Genomic DNA, 15099 nt, shown 5'->3' with positions numbered 1-15099 from the left:
CTATGTCACAAAGAGTGAGACATGACTTAGCAACTGAATAACAATATACTATAGAATTTGGAAAACACAGAAAAATGCCTATGAAGAAAAAAAATATGATTTTATCATATTTTTTCTAATGTTTTAAAAAATGAAAGCAAATATAAAAACTTCAAAGTAATATATCAAATAACTGCCAACTGAAAGGAACAACTGTTAACTATTTTTTGTATCTGAGTTAGATTTGGGGGGAAGGGGAGGAAATAAAACAATGTAGACCAAGAAGATGGAATTAAGATTGATGGGAGAAATATCAAAAACCTCAAGTATGCAGATGACACCCCTCTTATGGCAGAAAGTAAAGAACTAAAGAGACTCCTGATGAGAGTGAAGGAGGAGAATGAAAAAGCTGACTTAAAACTCAACATTCAGAAAACTAAGATAATGGCATCTGGTCTCATCACTTCATGGCAAATAAATGGGGAACAGTGGAAGACTTTATTTTGGGGGGCTCCAAAATCACAGCAGATGGTGACTGCAGCCATGAAATTAAAAGACACTCCTTGGAAGGAAAGTTATAACCAACCTAGACGGCATATTAAAAAACAGAGACATTACTTTGCCAACAAAGGTTCATCTAGTCAAGGCTATGGTTTTTCCAGTAGTCATGTATGGATGTGAGAGTTGGACTATAAGGAAAGCTGAGTGCCAAAGAATTGATGCTTTTGAACTGTGGTGTTGGAGAAGACTCTTGAGAGTCTTGTGGACTACAAGGAGATCCAAGCAGTCCATCCTAAAGAAAATCAGTCCTGAATATTCAGGACTGATTGGAAAGACATGCTGAAGCTGAAACACCAATACTTCGGCCACCTTATGCAAAGAACTGACTCATTGGAAAAGACCCTGATTTTGGGAGAGATTGAAGGCAGGAGGAGAAAGGGAAGACAGAGGATGAGATGGTTGGATGGCATCACCGACTCAATGGACATGAGTTTGAGTGAACTCCAAGAGTTGGTGATGGACAGGGAGGCCTGGCATGCTGCAGTACATGGTGTCGCAGAGTCGGACACGACTGAGCAATTGAACTGGACTGAACTGGTCCTTTTACTTCATGGGAAATAGGGGGGAAAGTGGAAATAGTAAAGGATTTCATTTTCTGGGCTCCAAAATCGCTGTGGATGGTGGCTGCAGCCACAAAATGCTTGCTCCTTGGAAAAAGGAAAAAATGCTTGCTCCTTGGAAGAAAAGCTGTGATCAATCTAAACAGCAAGTTAAAAAAAGACATCACTTTGCCGACAAAGGTCCATATAGTTTAAGCTACAGTTTTTTCAGTAGCCATGCATGGATGTAGCAGTTGGACCATAAAGAAGTCTGAGTGTAGAATTGATGCTTTTGAATTGTGGTGCTAGAGAAGACTCTTGAGAGTCCTTCAGACAGCAAAGAGATCAAACCAGTCAATCCTAAAGGAAATCAACCCTGAATATTCATCGAAAGGACTGATATTGAAGCTAAATCTCCAATACTTTGGCCACCTGAACTGGGCTAAATCTCCAATACTTTGGCTACCTGAAGGTTCTTTTGCCAAGAACCAATTCATTGGAAAAGACCTTGATGCTGGGAAAGATTGAGGGCAGGAGGAGAAGGGACAACAGTGGTGAGATGGTTGGATGGCATCACTGACTCAATGGACATCAGTTCAGTTCAGTTCAGTCTCTCAATCATGTCCGACTCTGCGACCTCATGGACTGCAGCTCGCCAGGCCTCCCTGTCCATCACCAACTCCCGGACATGAGTTTCAGTAAACTTTGGAAGATAGTGAAGGACAGAGAAGCCTGACATACTGCAGTCAGTGGGGTCACAGAGTTAGACATGACTGACTGACTGAACAACAACAGACCCCAAGTAAAAGTCTCCCTCTTAGTCCTACTCCAATTCCACGACAATTACTATTTTTAATTTTGTGTGCATCTATTTTATATATTACTATTTTTATTGTATGTATATGTATTTATAAATATGTAACACTTTAAAATCTATGCTGATTTGTGTTATACAAATTTTCCATACTTGCTTTTTCATTCAACATTATTTGCAAGGTATATCTTACATAAAAAAAGATAATTCATTCTCATTGTTATACACTGTACCAACTTATGATTTTATCATAATTTGGTTCTCTCTTTTCTTATGCTGTTGTTTATTTAAAATGAGACTAAGTTTTTAATATTATTAATTATCCTATAATAAAATTTTTCTGCAATAAGGTTTTTCTATGTTTCAGATAATTTTAGTACCATCAGATCAGATCAGATCAGTTGCTCAGTCGTGTCTGACTCTTTGCGACCCCATGAATCGCAGCACTCCAGGCCTCCCTGTCCATCACCAACTCCTGGAGTTCACTCAGACTCATGTCCATCGAGTCAGTGATGCCATCCAGCCATCTCATCCTCTGTCGTCCCCTTCTCCTCTTGCCCCCAGTCCCTCCCAGCATCAGAGTCTTTTCCAATGAGTCAACTCTTCACATGAGGTGGCCAAAGTACTGGAGTTTCAGCTTGAACATCATTCCTTCCAAAGAAATCCCAGGGCTGATCTCCTTCAGAAAGGACTGGTTGGATCTCCTTGCAGTCCAAGGGACTCTCAAGAGTCTTCTCCAACACCACAGTTCAAAAGCATCAATTCTTCAGTGCTCAGCCTTCTTCACAGCCCAACTCTCACATCCATACATGACCACTGGAAAAACCATAGCCTTGACTAGATGGACCTTTGTTGGCAAAGTAATGTCTCTGCTTTTGAATATTCTATCTAGGTTGGTCATAACTTTCCTTCCAAGGAGTAAGAGTCTTTTAATTTCATGGCTGCACTCACCATCTGCAGTGATTTTGGAGCCCAGAAAAATAAAGTTTGACACTGTTTCCCCTGTTTCCCCATCTATTTCCCATGAAGTGATGAGACCGGATGCCATGATCTTCGTTTTCTGAATGTTGAGCTTTAAGCCAACTTTTTCACTCTCCACTTTCACCTTCATCAAGAGGCTTTTTAGTTCCTCTTCACTTTCTGCCATAAAGGTGGTGTCATCTGCATATCTGAGGTTATTGATATAACTGCCCCAAAACCAATGTGAACATTTTCATAACATGAGATATGTATTTGAAAATGTTTTCCTAAAATACTACACTAATTTATAATCATTAAAGGAGTTATGTGAGTGTCCAGTTCACAACACCTTCATGAGCATGAAGTATGCCAAGCCATTCTTCAGTTAATTCACTCATTTTTAACGGAAACAATTGACTTTGAGAATGAAATCAAATGGTATGAATAAAAAGCAATTTATGTGTTAGGTTGGGTGAAAGCCATTTAATTTAGTTCCAGGATCCATTTCAAAATTGTCTATTGATCATGAGATATCACTGCATCTTTATGTTATTTCAGCAAGGTTATATATTGATCTGCTAAATATATTTGGTCTCTTCTTTTATTAGGAAGTTGTTGAGATTTCCTCTGTGACACATTTTATTATAACATCCAGTAATGAAAACATTATCTGTTTTTTAGAAATCCAGCATATGCTTTACTTTCTTTATTGGGCATTTGTGATCACCAGCATTCTTCATTATTTCAGAATTTCAGTTTTAAGCTGTAACATGATGTCATCTTTGGAACCAGGAGACCTGAGTTATGATCCCAGCTGCAGTTACACAACCCTTATCCACCTATTCTTATTTTCCCCAGAAAATTATTTTCAGAGTCTTCATCTGTAAAGTAGGACTACTGTTACCATATTATGTTATTAAGTTAATTAAATGGAGCTTTTAAAATAAAGTAGAAATATAGGTTAGCGTCAGTAATCCCTCTCCAAGTTGTCTTAGATGCCTAGAGTCCCCAGAAGAATCCAGCATGAGAGATATTTTAGAGGTATTATTGGTCAATTTTATCTGACACTTTACCTGATGGTGGTTCAAATGGTAAAGAATCCGCCTGCAATGCAGGAGATCTGGGTTCCATCCCCAGGTTGGGAAGAACCTATAGGAGAAGGGAATGACTACCCACTCCAGTATTCTTGCCTGGAAAATACTATGGGCAGAGGAACCTGGCAGGCTACAGTCCATGGGTTGCAAAGAGTCTGACATGACTGAGCAGCTAACACTTTCACTTTCACCTTACCTGGCACAGCCAAGGGAGCAAGCTATGTAGTCCACCAAAGGTTACCCAGATCCTTAGAGATCATGCAAGGTCTTATGTTTCCACAGCATTCTTCCTTGCCCACACACACCAACGTGTCATAATACCCAGGGTTACAGCTTGAATTTTGTCATTGCCTGAAACAACTTCAGCAATCTTGACCTCCTAACTTCTGCTCTCTCATTCTAATTTCTTATCCTTTTACTTCTCTCAATCCTTCACTCCTACTACACTCTGTCTGGCCTCATAGAAACCTGAAATCCCTTCTTCTGTTTTTTCCTAGATTGTCAGTCTTCCACCTGGCTCCCCCAAAAGTTAAAATAACAGTGATCATTGATAGAGGTCTTCCGATTCCCCTCAGTTTCTTCTTTGATTCCCTTCAGACGATTCCAGTATGAACCATTCTCATCTAGTATCTTCCTGTCAGCTTCCTCAATTTCTTCCTAGCTCCTCAATTCCTCTCCTCTCATCTCACCCAGACTTTACAAAGAATATTCTATCTGTACTGTCCCCATTTATTTGCATATTATTTATCTTCAACCCACTGTAATATAGTTATCTCATGAAATTACTATCACTAAGTTTACCAGTATGTTACTATTTCCAAAACTGAGTTCCCATCTTCATCTTTTATTTTACCGGACACCTCTCCAGTGTATGATACTCTTCTTCACTTCCTTATTTTAACACTCTGTTCATTGGACTTTAATAAGCCCTTACTCTCCTGGGCTCCATTTCTTCTTGCCTTCTTCTGTATTTTGCTCTTCTGTTACTGACCCTTTCCAGTTGGACCCCGACAAGGGTCCTCCTGCCTGGTGTCCTTCCAGCCAATAGAACAAGAACAAGGACACTACTGAAGTGACTTAGCATGCATGCAGAGTGATAAATATAAAATATCACTTCCTCTTAGAAAACCTTTAGTGATGCTTCTTGACCCATAAGATAAATTCCTATCTCCCTAACAAAAGGTGAGGCCTTGACAGACCCAACCTCTTTTGTTAGCCTGATTTTCTGCTGCTTACACTAGTTACTCCATCTTAAACTTGACAATTCAGTAAAGCAAACTGCCTATGGTTCCCCTGAATACATCTTGCTGTTGCTCACCACTCTGATTCATGTTAAAATATGCTTCCTCTCCTCTCCTTTCTTCTGACCAGTTCCTTCTCATCTCAGCTTCAGGAATCCATGTCTGGTTTCCCTTGATACTATGGCATTATAGACCTCTCCTTCTTTGTATTCCCATAATGTCACATAATTGCTCTTTATATGTTTGCTCAAGAAATAGACCATGGGTTCGTTCCTTGAAGGCAGAGATCATAACACATATTATGACTCTAGTGAAGTACCTGGACTGAGAAGCAGTTTAATAAACACTTATAAAATTAGGGGATAACTAAATTATGAAAGTACTATGTCTTCATTCTTGTCATTTTGTTTTTTTCATAGGGTATCACTGTGTGGCAAGGGCAGCTGTTGTTGTTTAGTCACTAAGTTGTGTCTGACTCCTTTTAGTAGTCACCCAATATTCCTTGAATTCTTCCCACATTCCCCAGCCTTCCCTAAACTTAGGTCCAGGCTGTATAAACCGTTCTAGACAATGAGCTATAAGAAGAAGTGATTAAGTGTCACTGCCAGCCTGAGATCTGTAAGGGCAGTGGCTAGTTTTTCATACTCCCTCTCCCTGCTTTGACTCTTCTGAAAGTCTTGATTTGGTGGTAACACAGGACTGGTTGGTGGCGAGCATAAACCCACAGTGAACACGAAATAAGAGTAAGTAATCCTGTTTGTTAAGCCACTGAGATTTCAGGATTAATTTGTTACCACAGCACAGCTAGACTTCCTGAATAATGCTCATGGTTTCAAATTTATACACTAGCCTCTGTCTTATTCCATAAACTTGTGTTGAACTACAGTATGCAACTTTCTCTCTTCCCCTAAAGTCTGCATGATGCCTGAGCTTAGAAAAATTATGTCATATGACTGACACAGAGACAGAGTTTTCCAATGGAGTAGTTCACTCCCTGTTTCCCATAAGCTAAGCAATAGTGTGAATATTTTCCTATACAAAAATCTACCCCCCACCTTCCTCATGTAGTCTTAACTATTTTCCAAGTTGAAACTTTAGATTTTGATCCTTGTTACAAATGAAACTTCTCTCAGGAATAGCACCATGTTCCATTGCATTTGCAGGCTAAAGGCATCAGAAACTTATCTCCAAAGTAGTCTAGAAGTCTCTGAAGTGTATTTTACTGACCCATAATTATCAATAGTCCAGTAGTAACATTGATACCATTCCATTCTTTTCCACTGATACCCTATCAAATATACTAGCTTTCTTCATTAGGTCTCTAATTTTACTGAACTATGGTTGTATCTTATTTCAGTGATAATTTTTTTTTTAGTTGGAGACAAAAAAAAAAAATCTGACTTAGGGTGATGGCTCAGACAGTAAAGAATCTGCCTGCAATGCAGGAGACCGGGAATTGATCCCTGGGTCAGGAAAATCCCCTGGTGAAGGGAATGACAACCCTCTCCAGCATTCTTGCCTGGAGAACTCCATGGAGTTCTCCAAAGGAGCTTGGCGGGCTGTCGTCCATGGAGTCACAAAGAGTCGGACACAGCTGAGTGACTAACAACAAGGTGTGGCTTAATTCTAAGCTTAAATGGTGCCATCAGGATCCATCTTAATTCAAACAGGCTCTCCTTCTTACCTCGTGCCTGAAGCCCCCAGAACTGTATGCTTCCAGTTTCAAATCCAGCAGACAAGAGCAAGGGTCTTTTCCCCAAGTCCCAGTCAGAGATGTCTCCCCTGGTGGCTCAGTGGTAAAGAATCCGCCTGCCAATTCAGGAGACGTGGGTTCAATTCCTGGGTCAGGAAGATCCCCAGGAAAAGGAAATGGCAACCTTCCAGTATTCTTACCTGGAGGATTTCATGGACAGAGCAGCCTGGCGGACTACAGTCCATGGGATCACAAGAGAGTCGGATAGGGCTTAGCAACTAAACAAAAACAAAACCCAATCAGAGAACCATTGCTTCTTATCTGCTCTGATGGATCCCTGAGCCAAACCCTGTGGGTAGATGAATATAATGCAGTAATTGGTTTTGGCCATTGTCAATTCCCTGGAGTGGTTTAAAAAAAAAAAGGAATCCACTTCAAGGGAAGCAGGTGGCCTTAGAGTGGGAGCAGGGGAGATAATTTCTGGAAAGAAATCAGGAAGAGGTCATCATAAATCAAGAAATGATGCTGGCAGCAATAGCAGCCTACCCTCTGAATAGTCTGCTTCCCAGGAGATAGAATTTAGAGACAGCTTCTAATTTTGGAATTAAAGTATATATTATGCACAGTATATTACCTCTTGATCATATTCTGTCTCTTTTTTTCTCTGGACTTCTCTACATTATTCTTTTCCCCCATATGATGCCTTGTGATTTTGTTATTTATATACATTTATTTCCCCAATTAGCTTCTCAGCTACTTCAAGGCAGGGACTAGCTTTGAATAACTGTGAATCCTGCATTGTACGTTTTGCATAGTAGGCCTCCCCATTATTCAACAAATAATTTTTTGTTGAGTAAATGAAAAGATAAGAAATGAGTGGGTCTTGTACTATTATTGTGTGTGTGTTCATTCACTCACTTGTGTCAAACTCCTTGCAACCTCATGGACCCACCAGGCTCCTCTGTCCATGAAACTTCCAGGCAAGAATACTGGCATGGGTTGCCACTTCCTTCTCCAGGGGCTCTTCCTGACTCAGGGTGTCTCCTGCATTGGCAGGCAGATTCTTTACTATTGTACCACTTGGGAAGCTCCTATACTGTTATTACATCATGGAGCAGAGGATGTTTGTGTGTATGGTGTTATGATAAAAACCTACTGTTTACCAACTACCATGGCAAACAATGAGAATCTGAGGACACAGGGATTAAAAACTGAATATTACTCTGCCCTTCAAAAAATCATACTCTAGTGAAGAAGACAGAGATTGATAAATACTGCAGAGAATAGTGTTAAGGGAGAGTAATAGATTTTAACTTTTATTATTCTTGTTCTAATGGTTTTCACATCAGTTATAGGTTGGCTACCTCAGGGAATACCAGTTTTGCTAGAAGAGATATGTTAAACTTGGAATTTCTTAAGGATTAACACTGGATTCCCAAATAAAACTTTCAGATCCAATAAATTACATCTTATACTGTGATAAGAAAAAGACTAATTTAGTTTTCTTCTCCTCTCTCTTTTCTCCCTACTTCTCCCCCAGCCTGAAGTTCTGGATCAAATACAAAATTTAAGGGAGTTGTGGATGGATAATAATGCATTGCAAGTGCTACCTGGGGTATGTAAGTTTTTATTATGTCATGTCATCTAGCATCTATGTTGTATATTAATTGTAACTGATAATGGTTAATCTTGCATCTTAAACCTCAGTGTTTTCGTTTCAAAGTTAAACATTTGATAATAGTATTCCATCAAGTGTTTTTCACTAGTTTGTTTTTTAATATTGAGTGTTACGAGTGTTATATGTGTTATAGGTGAGTAAAATGAGTATGTAACATATATGAAAGATTTTTCTTATACACTTAGAAGTACATTTCATCTCTTTCTGTACTTACTGTTTTTCAAATCTGAACAAATTTATATTGTTATATGAAAAAAATGCTATACATAATACCAAGCCTTAGTTTAACAAAATCAATTTTTTTCTTATAGGTAATTAGATAATGGTTTATACTCATATTGTTTGAGCTCTTCCACAAGATAAAAATTTCTCTCTCAGTTCAGGTGATTTAAAGTAGATCTATTTGATTTTTTGAAAAACGCAAGGAACATAACTTGTTAAAAATAGGAAGTTAGAGTCAAATTATCTCTCTAACAGAAAATTCAGTAATATCTGCTGAATCATAGGTGGACTAATCAACTCACTGAGTGTGACCATTCATTTTCCATCCAGTGAAAGAATGGCTTTCCATATAACACTGTTTCTTGCCACTCATGACATGTGCCCTCAGGTATAAGCATGTACATACATACCCAGGGCTTCCCAAGAGGCTCAATGGTAAAGAATCTACCTGCAATGCAGGAGACATGGGTTCAGTCCCTGGGTTGGGAAGATCCCCTGGAGGAGGAAATGACAACCCACTCCAATATTCTTGCCTGGGAAATCCCATGGACAGAGGAGCCTATGGGTTACAGTCCATGAGGTCACAAAAGAGTTGGACACAATTTAGCAACTAAACACCACACACAAAAAAACAACTAGAAGGCTCTCAGAGGTGAAAGCCAATCTAAACTCTTGCATAGGGTTAAGTAGCCAGGACAGTTGGTTGTGGAATAATTCTTCAGCCATTGAGATTTCAATGTGTGTTCCAAAAGCCAGACTTGATTCTTTGTTTGAATTGACATTAAACATTTCTTAAAATGATTGCAAAAGCAAGAAGAGGAAGCTATTCTCTTTTGAATAAGCATGGGACCATATAAAGAATAAAATCTGACAAAAGATTAGAGAAAATATACTTTCTTCTCTCACCAAAAGAATACATTTCTATTATCCTCACAGATACAAAATAGAAAAGCATGCATATTTTCTGTTTATTGATTTATTAAAAACCATATACAAATATACCTCTATGAATTAGAAACCATGCTCATGTCAGAGTTACAAATATAATATATTCAATGACCTTGAGCGTATTTATTTGAGGGGTCTGCAGATAACAGAAGAGACAAATCTATATTCTACTACCCATAGCAGAGACTGATATGTGCCATATTCAAAGTGTATATCAGTTCAGTTCAATTCAGTTGCTCAATCGTGTCCCACTCTCTGCGACCCCATGGACTGCAGCACACCAGGCTTCCCTGTCAATCACCAACTCCTGGAGCTTATTCAAACTCATGTCCATCACGTTGGTGGAAATCAGAATGCATGTCTAGTGGGAAAAGTTTATACCTGCAGTGTATTTATTTATTCAAAACTACTTACATAGCATTTATCAGGAGCTAGGCACTATCTAGATATTTTACAAGTGACTCACCGAATTCTCAGAGCAACCCTGTGAAGCAGAATTTATTACCAACTCCATGTTATAGATGAGGACACTGAAACAGAAAGAGTAAGTAACTGGGCCAAGGTCACACAGTCAGTAAATGGTGGACCTGTGATTCAAACCAGCTTCAGAGGCTCACGCTCACTCTGATGCTCCAAATGCTGTTGCTATGGGTATCAGTAGAAGGTCTGAATGAGAATTGGGCTTATCCCACTTTTCACACTGGTTCTGTTCCCAAAATCCAACCTTGCAGATGAATTCCATGGTGGTGGTTTAGTCACTAAGTCGTGTCCAACTCTTGCAATCCCATGGACTGTAGCCCGCCAGGCTCCTCTGTTCATGGGATTCTCCATGCAAGAATACTGGAGTGGGGTGCCATTTCCTTCTCCAGGGGATTTTCCTGACCCAGGAGTTGAACCCAGATCTCCTGTATTGCAGGCAGGTGATTTACCAACTGAATTACGAGGGAAGCCTGATGAATTGCATAGTCAATGTATTATTTAATGTATTATTTAAATGTAAAGATAGTGATTCAGTTGTCTGTAAAACAGATAGTGCTGTCTAATTTGTCTGTTACAAAGTATTTTTTTCTTATATACTGCCATCTTTAACTGGGTTTCTTGCTTTACTTAGTACACTTGAATTCCATATTTTATAACACTTCTTATGGGAATACTTATGGGATACTCCTACACCTCCTGCCCTTAAACAGGTGTGGTTTTTGAATGCCTAAGGCTGGCAAAGAGTTGTTAGACAATTACCTAGAAACATTTGGCCTTGAAAGTCTAAGCTTGAATGCAGTCTTCAGCCCATGTCTATCAGTTTCACAGAAGGATTAATTCTAAATATTGAGTCATAAGATACAGGAGAAAAAAGCACATTCCTTTTGTTTTTAGTTCACATACCATAATACATTAAGCTAATATATTTTAAAATACTTTTAGAAGCCTGGATTATCATTTTTCCACTTTACTTTTCACAAATCAGAGAAGCAAATAATGATCAAAAATTTGTTTGCTATCACTCTAATATCAGTCAATAAAAATATAACTGAACAGCAAACTCCAATATCTCCGTTTGCTTGTAGTGGCTTCCCCTTTTTTAATTTGTTGCTCTATGCTCATCTGTAGATCCCTCTTTGTCTGGATGTTGGAGTAACATTTAATATCCTCAAGAACTCTGAGTCATTGGGCTACAAAGGCCTTTATCACTCCAGGCTATTATTGCCTTTATAAGGTGCTTCAAAGTGAGGGTTTAGAAACACTCAAAAATAAACATTGAAGTGTTATTTTGCTTCCAAAAAAAGATGTTTAGAAACTTCACACAAACATATTGAGTTGTGCTACAGATAGCAATTCAGGAAGCTTCAAAGAGAAAAGAAATTTTCTCATGATAAAGGAACAAAAAAAAGAAATCCTCACACACACACACAAACATAAACACGTATATTATTCTTTGTGTGCTCATCAGAAGAGATGAGTTAAGTTAGCATAATAGTTCCTTGGGGTGGACAGCTCTAAGAAGTGTGACAAATATTTTTCCAAGTGACGTATTTCTAGGCATGAGAAGAAACTCTGCCCTCTGGCCTGATTCATCCAGAGCACCCAGTTCCCAGCCTAGCAACTATTCACCTACCCTGACTGTGTTCACACTCTCTGCCTACAAGGGAAGAAGCAGGGCTAGAGATACGAGCTGTGTTAATAAGCAATTTAGAGGTCAGGAATTGCTAATCTAATCAATAGGCTTTATAGTCTATAATCTGATAAAATTGAGTTTGAAATTTTAGCTCCACTCCTTATTAACGGGGCAATGTTGGAATGTTACTTGTGGTGGATCTTGTCATGTGTCATCCTCCTGGAATGAAGAGCTTATTCTATTCCCTCAACCTCTGGGAACACTGCTTGCAACTCTCCACCCTCTTCAGGACTTTCCCCAGCTGAAGAGAACTTTCTCATGTAGGGTTATAACTGTATTCCAGGAGACCACCAATTCAGTGATCAATCAGTGCAAGAGTATGAAGCTCTGGCCCCTTCACTGCTACTCAAGACAACTGCAGTACTACTTGAAGAGTCAGCTGAGTAATTCCTCAGAACCATCACAGCCTACCTTCACCTGCCCAGTCCTTCTTCCTTCCTTCCTTCTTTCTTTTCACTGGTATTAATCCCAAGAATCTCTCTCAAAAATTTCTCTTTGTCTCCATTTCTCAGGGAACCCAATGTGTGATATTACTTAATCTCTAGGCTTTAGTGTGTGTTAAAGTGCAGATTCCAATCCAGTGGGTCTGGAGTGGATCTCGATTCCACATTTCTGACAAGCTCCCAGGTGGTACTGATACGGCTGCTGTGTAAAACACATTCTGAGCAATAAGAACATAAAGTATTGCATCAAGGAATATGTATAAGGTACTTAGCACAGTGCCAAGTATGTGCTTGTGCAATTAATTTGTTGACGTAGTGTTTATTTGCTTATACTCTGTCAAATAAGTAGAGACAGTATAGCAAAGTGTTATAGGTAGACAAACAAGCAGGTGAACCATTGAACACAGATATGTGTGTGACATTTATTTGCAAAATATGCCCTTAAAGAAAAGGAAAATGAAGAATTTGGTCTTGCTCTAAGTCCCGTAATTCATGTCCAAGCTAAATAACCATTGTTTATCTCTTGCCCACCATCTGATCTTATTCCACCCCTGTCCTCAGAAATCAGTTATTAATTCAGTCATTCCACTTCTAAATTTTTCTTGAGCCATCCCCACTTCATCCTCACTTCTGCTTCCTTTACTCAGGTCCTTTTCATCTCGTTAGCTAAACAGCTTCCAGATCCTTCTGATCCTTTCAGTTCTACTCTAACTCTAGTCATGAATCTTCCCTTCACATTTCCCTGAGATTACTATTTCAAAACACATATCTAATAATGTTATTCACCATCTTAAAAGCCTTGAATAGCTTTCCTTGCCAATAAGATAGAGTTCAAATAACTGTCACATGAAAGGTAAGGCTTTTTAACAGATGACTTCTTCTAATGCTTAACTTTACCACTGTATTCAGTAACTTTGAATTTCCCACTCTTCCTCAAACATACTCCCTTTTTCACGCTTCTCTGCGCTATTCTCTCTTTCAGGTACAAATTCTCTTTTTCTGGACAAGCAGTGCCTTCCAGCCAATTTGCGGCCTTGTGCCTCTATGGCATTCTCTACAGGCTTTTTTTATTGCACATATCATAGGGTTTTATAATTATTTGTTTATTGGACAGTTTCCTTCATTGTATGAGCACCTTAAAGAGAAAGACTGTCTGTATCGTGACAAGTGTCTCCCCATACTTAGCTAAGATATTCATGATTGTTCTCCAGTATATAATACAAGCTCTGGTATGTAGTAGATCCTCAAAAAGGACTGTTGAATGGACAAAATATTGATTCTGCTTAGTAGGGTAAAGTTCAAATCGTAATTTAATACCTTTCTCATGCATTTGAAATTATAAGCATCATTATGTCAGCATATGCTGTTTGGGTGACAACCTTCCCTCCCATCCTTCCTTCCTTTTTTTTCTATATTCATTTAAGTCTTTGGCAACTTTGAGATTGTTGTTGTTATCTTTTAACATATCTATGTTGCAAGATATATTCCCATATCATAAAATTCATCTATTTGAAGTATACAGTTCAATGGTTTTTAGAATACTCACATAATTGAACAAACATCACCACAATCTAATTTTAGAACATTTCCATTACCACTGAAAGAAACCCTGAAAGCCATTAGCAGTTATTTCCTTCCCCCTGACCTCCCAGCCTCTAGCAACCTTAGTCTACTTTCTGATTCCATAGATTTATCTATTCTGGACAATTCATATAAGTAAAATCTTACAATAGGTGATCTTTTGTGACTGGCATCTTTCGCTGCATTTGTTTCAAGGTGCATCCATTTTGTAGCATGCATTGGTACTTTATTGCTTTTTATTGCCAAATAATATTCCAGCTTATTGACTTATCACATTGTGTTTATTTATTCATCAGTTTATGGACATTTGGGTTGTTTCCATGTTTTGAATGTTGTGAATAACACTGCTTTGAATATTTGTGTTTCTGTGTGGACAAATGTTTCATTCTTAAGCATGTACCTAGGGATTAATAGGTCATATGGAAATTCTGTTTAACATTTTGCGGAATGGCCAAACTGTTTTCCGAAGTGGCTGCATAATTTTACATTCCTACTAGAAATGTATGAGGGTTACAGTTCCTCCACATTCTCACCAATACTTATTGTTGTTGCATTTTCTTTTGAAATTAATTTTACAGTGTTGTAGTTTTTACAACTTTAAAGTATTTCCTGAAAGTTTCTCACTAACCCTGAGTTTACTCAATGTCATCAAGTCTATAGGGAAGTTAAAGATGTTGGTATACCTGGATATGTCAAAAAACAGAATAGAAACTGTTGACATGGACATTTCTGGATGTGAAGCCCTGGAGGACCTCTTACTGTCATCCAATATGTTGCAACAGTTGCCTGACTCTATAGGTGAGAACATAATATTTTGTTATCAATGTTTATGTCAAATATACTGTTTTCATTCTTAGCAGTATAGTTTGTTTGCAGATGTAGGGAATATACTGTTAGCCTGATGTTAATAAATTAGCATAATCATTATCCAATATGAAAAATTATTTTACCAATATTTTAGAATGAAATGGTAACTCTAGCTGTCAAAATACTCTATTAAAATGATCTTACTAAACTGACATACTTTATTTTTTTTATTTTATTTTATTTTTAAACTTTACAATATTGTATTGGTTTTGCCAAACATCGAAATGAATCTGCCACAGGTATACATGTGTTTCCCATCCTGAACCATCCTCCCTCCTCCCTTCCCACACCGTCCCTCTGGGTTGT

At 38.4% G+C, this 15099-nt stretch overlaps 1 protein-coding gene across 2 annotated transcripts in view; it reads left to right on the top strand.

The window, feature by feature from the left end:
• LRRC7 (leucine rich repeat containing 7) overlaps positions 1 to 15099 on the top strand; it is a 613767-nt gene that overhangs the window by 443147 nt on the left and 155521 nt on the right. For both annotated transcript variants that reach the window (XM_059884769.1, NM_001192108.2), the window contains 2 exons: positions 8422 to 8496; positions 14580 to 14724. In XM_059884769.1, the coding sequence (XP_059740752.1) occupies positions 8422 to 8496; positions 14580 to 14724 (220 nt within the window). The remainder of the gene's footprint in view (positions 1 to 8421; positions 8497 to 14579; positions 14725 to 15099) is intronic.

Source organism: Bos taurus, chromosome 3 (genome assembly GCF_002263795.3).
Source record: "Bos taurus isolate L1 Dominette 01449 registration number 42190680 breed Hereford chromosome 3, ARS-UCD2.0, whole genome shotgun sequence".
NCBI lineage: Eukaryota > Metazoa > Chordata > Mammalia > Artiodactyla > Bovidae > Bos > Bos taurus.
This window is presented reverse-complemented; position numbering and strand designations above follow the sequence as displayed.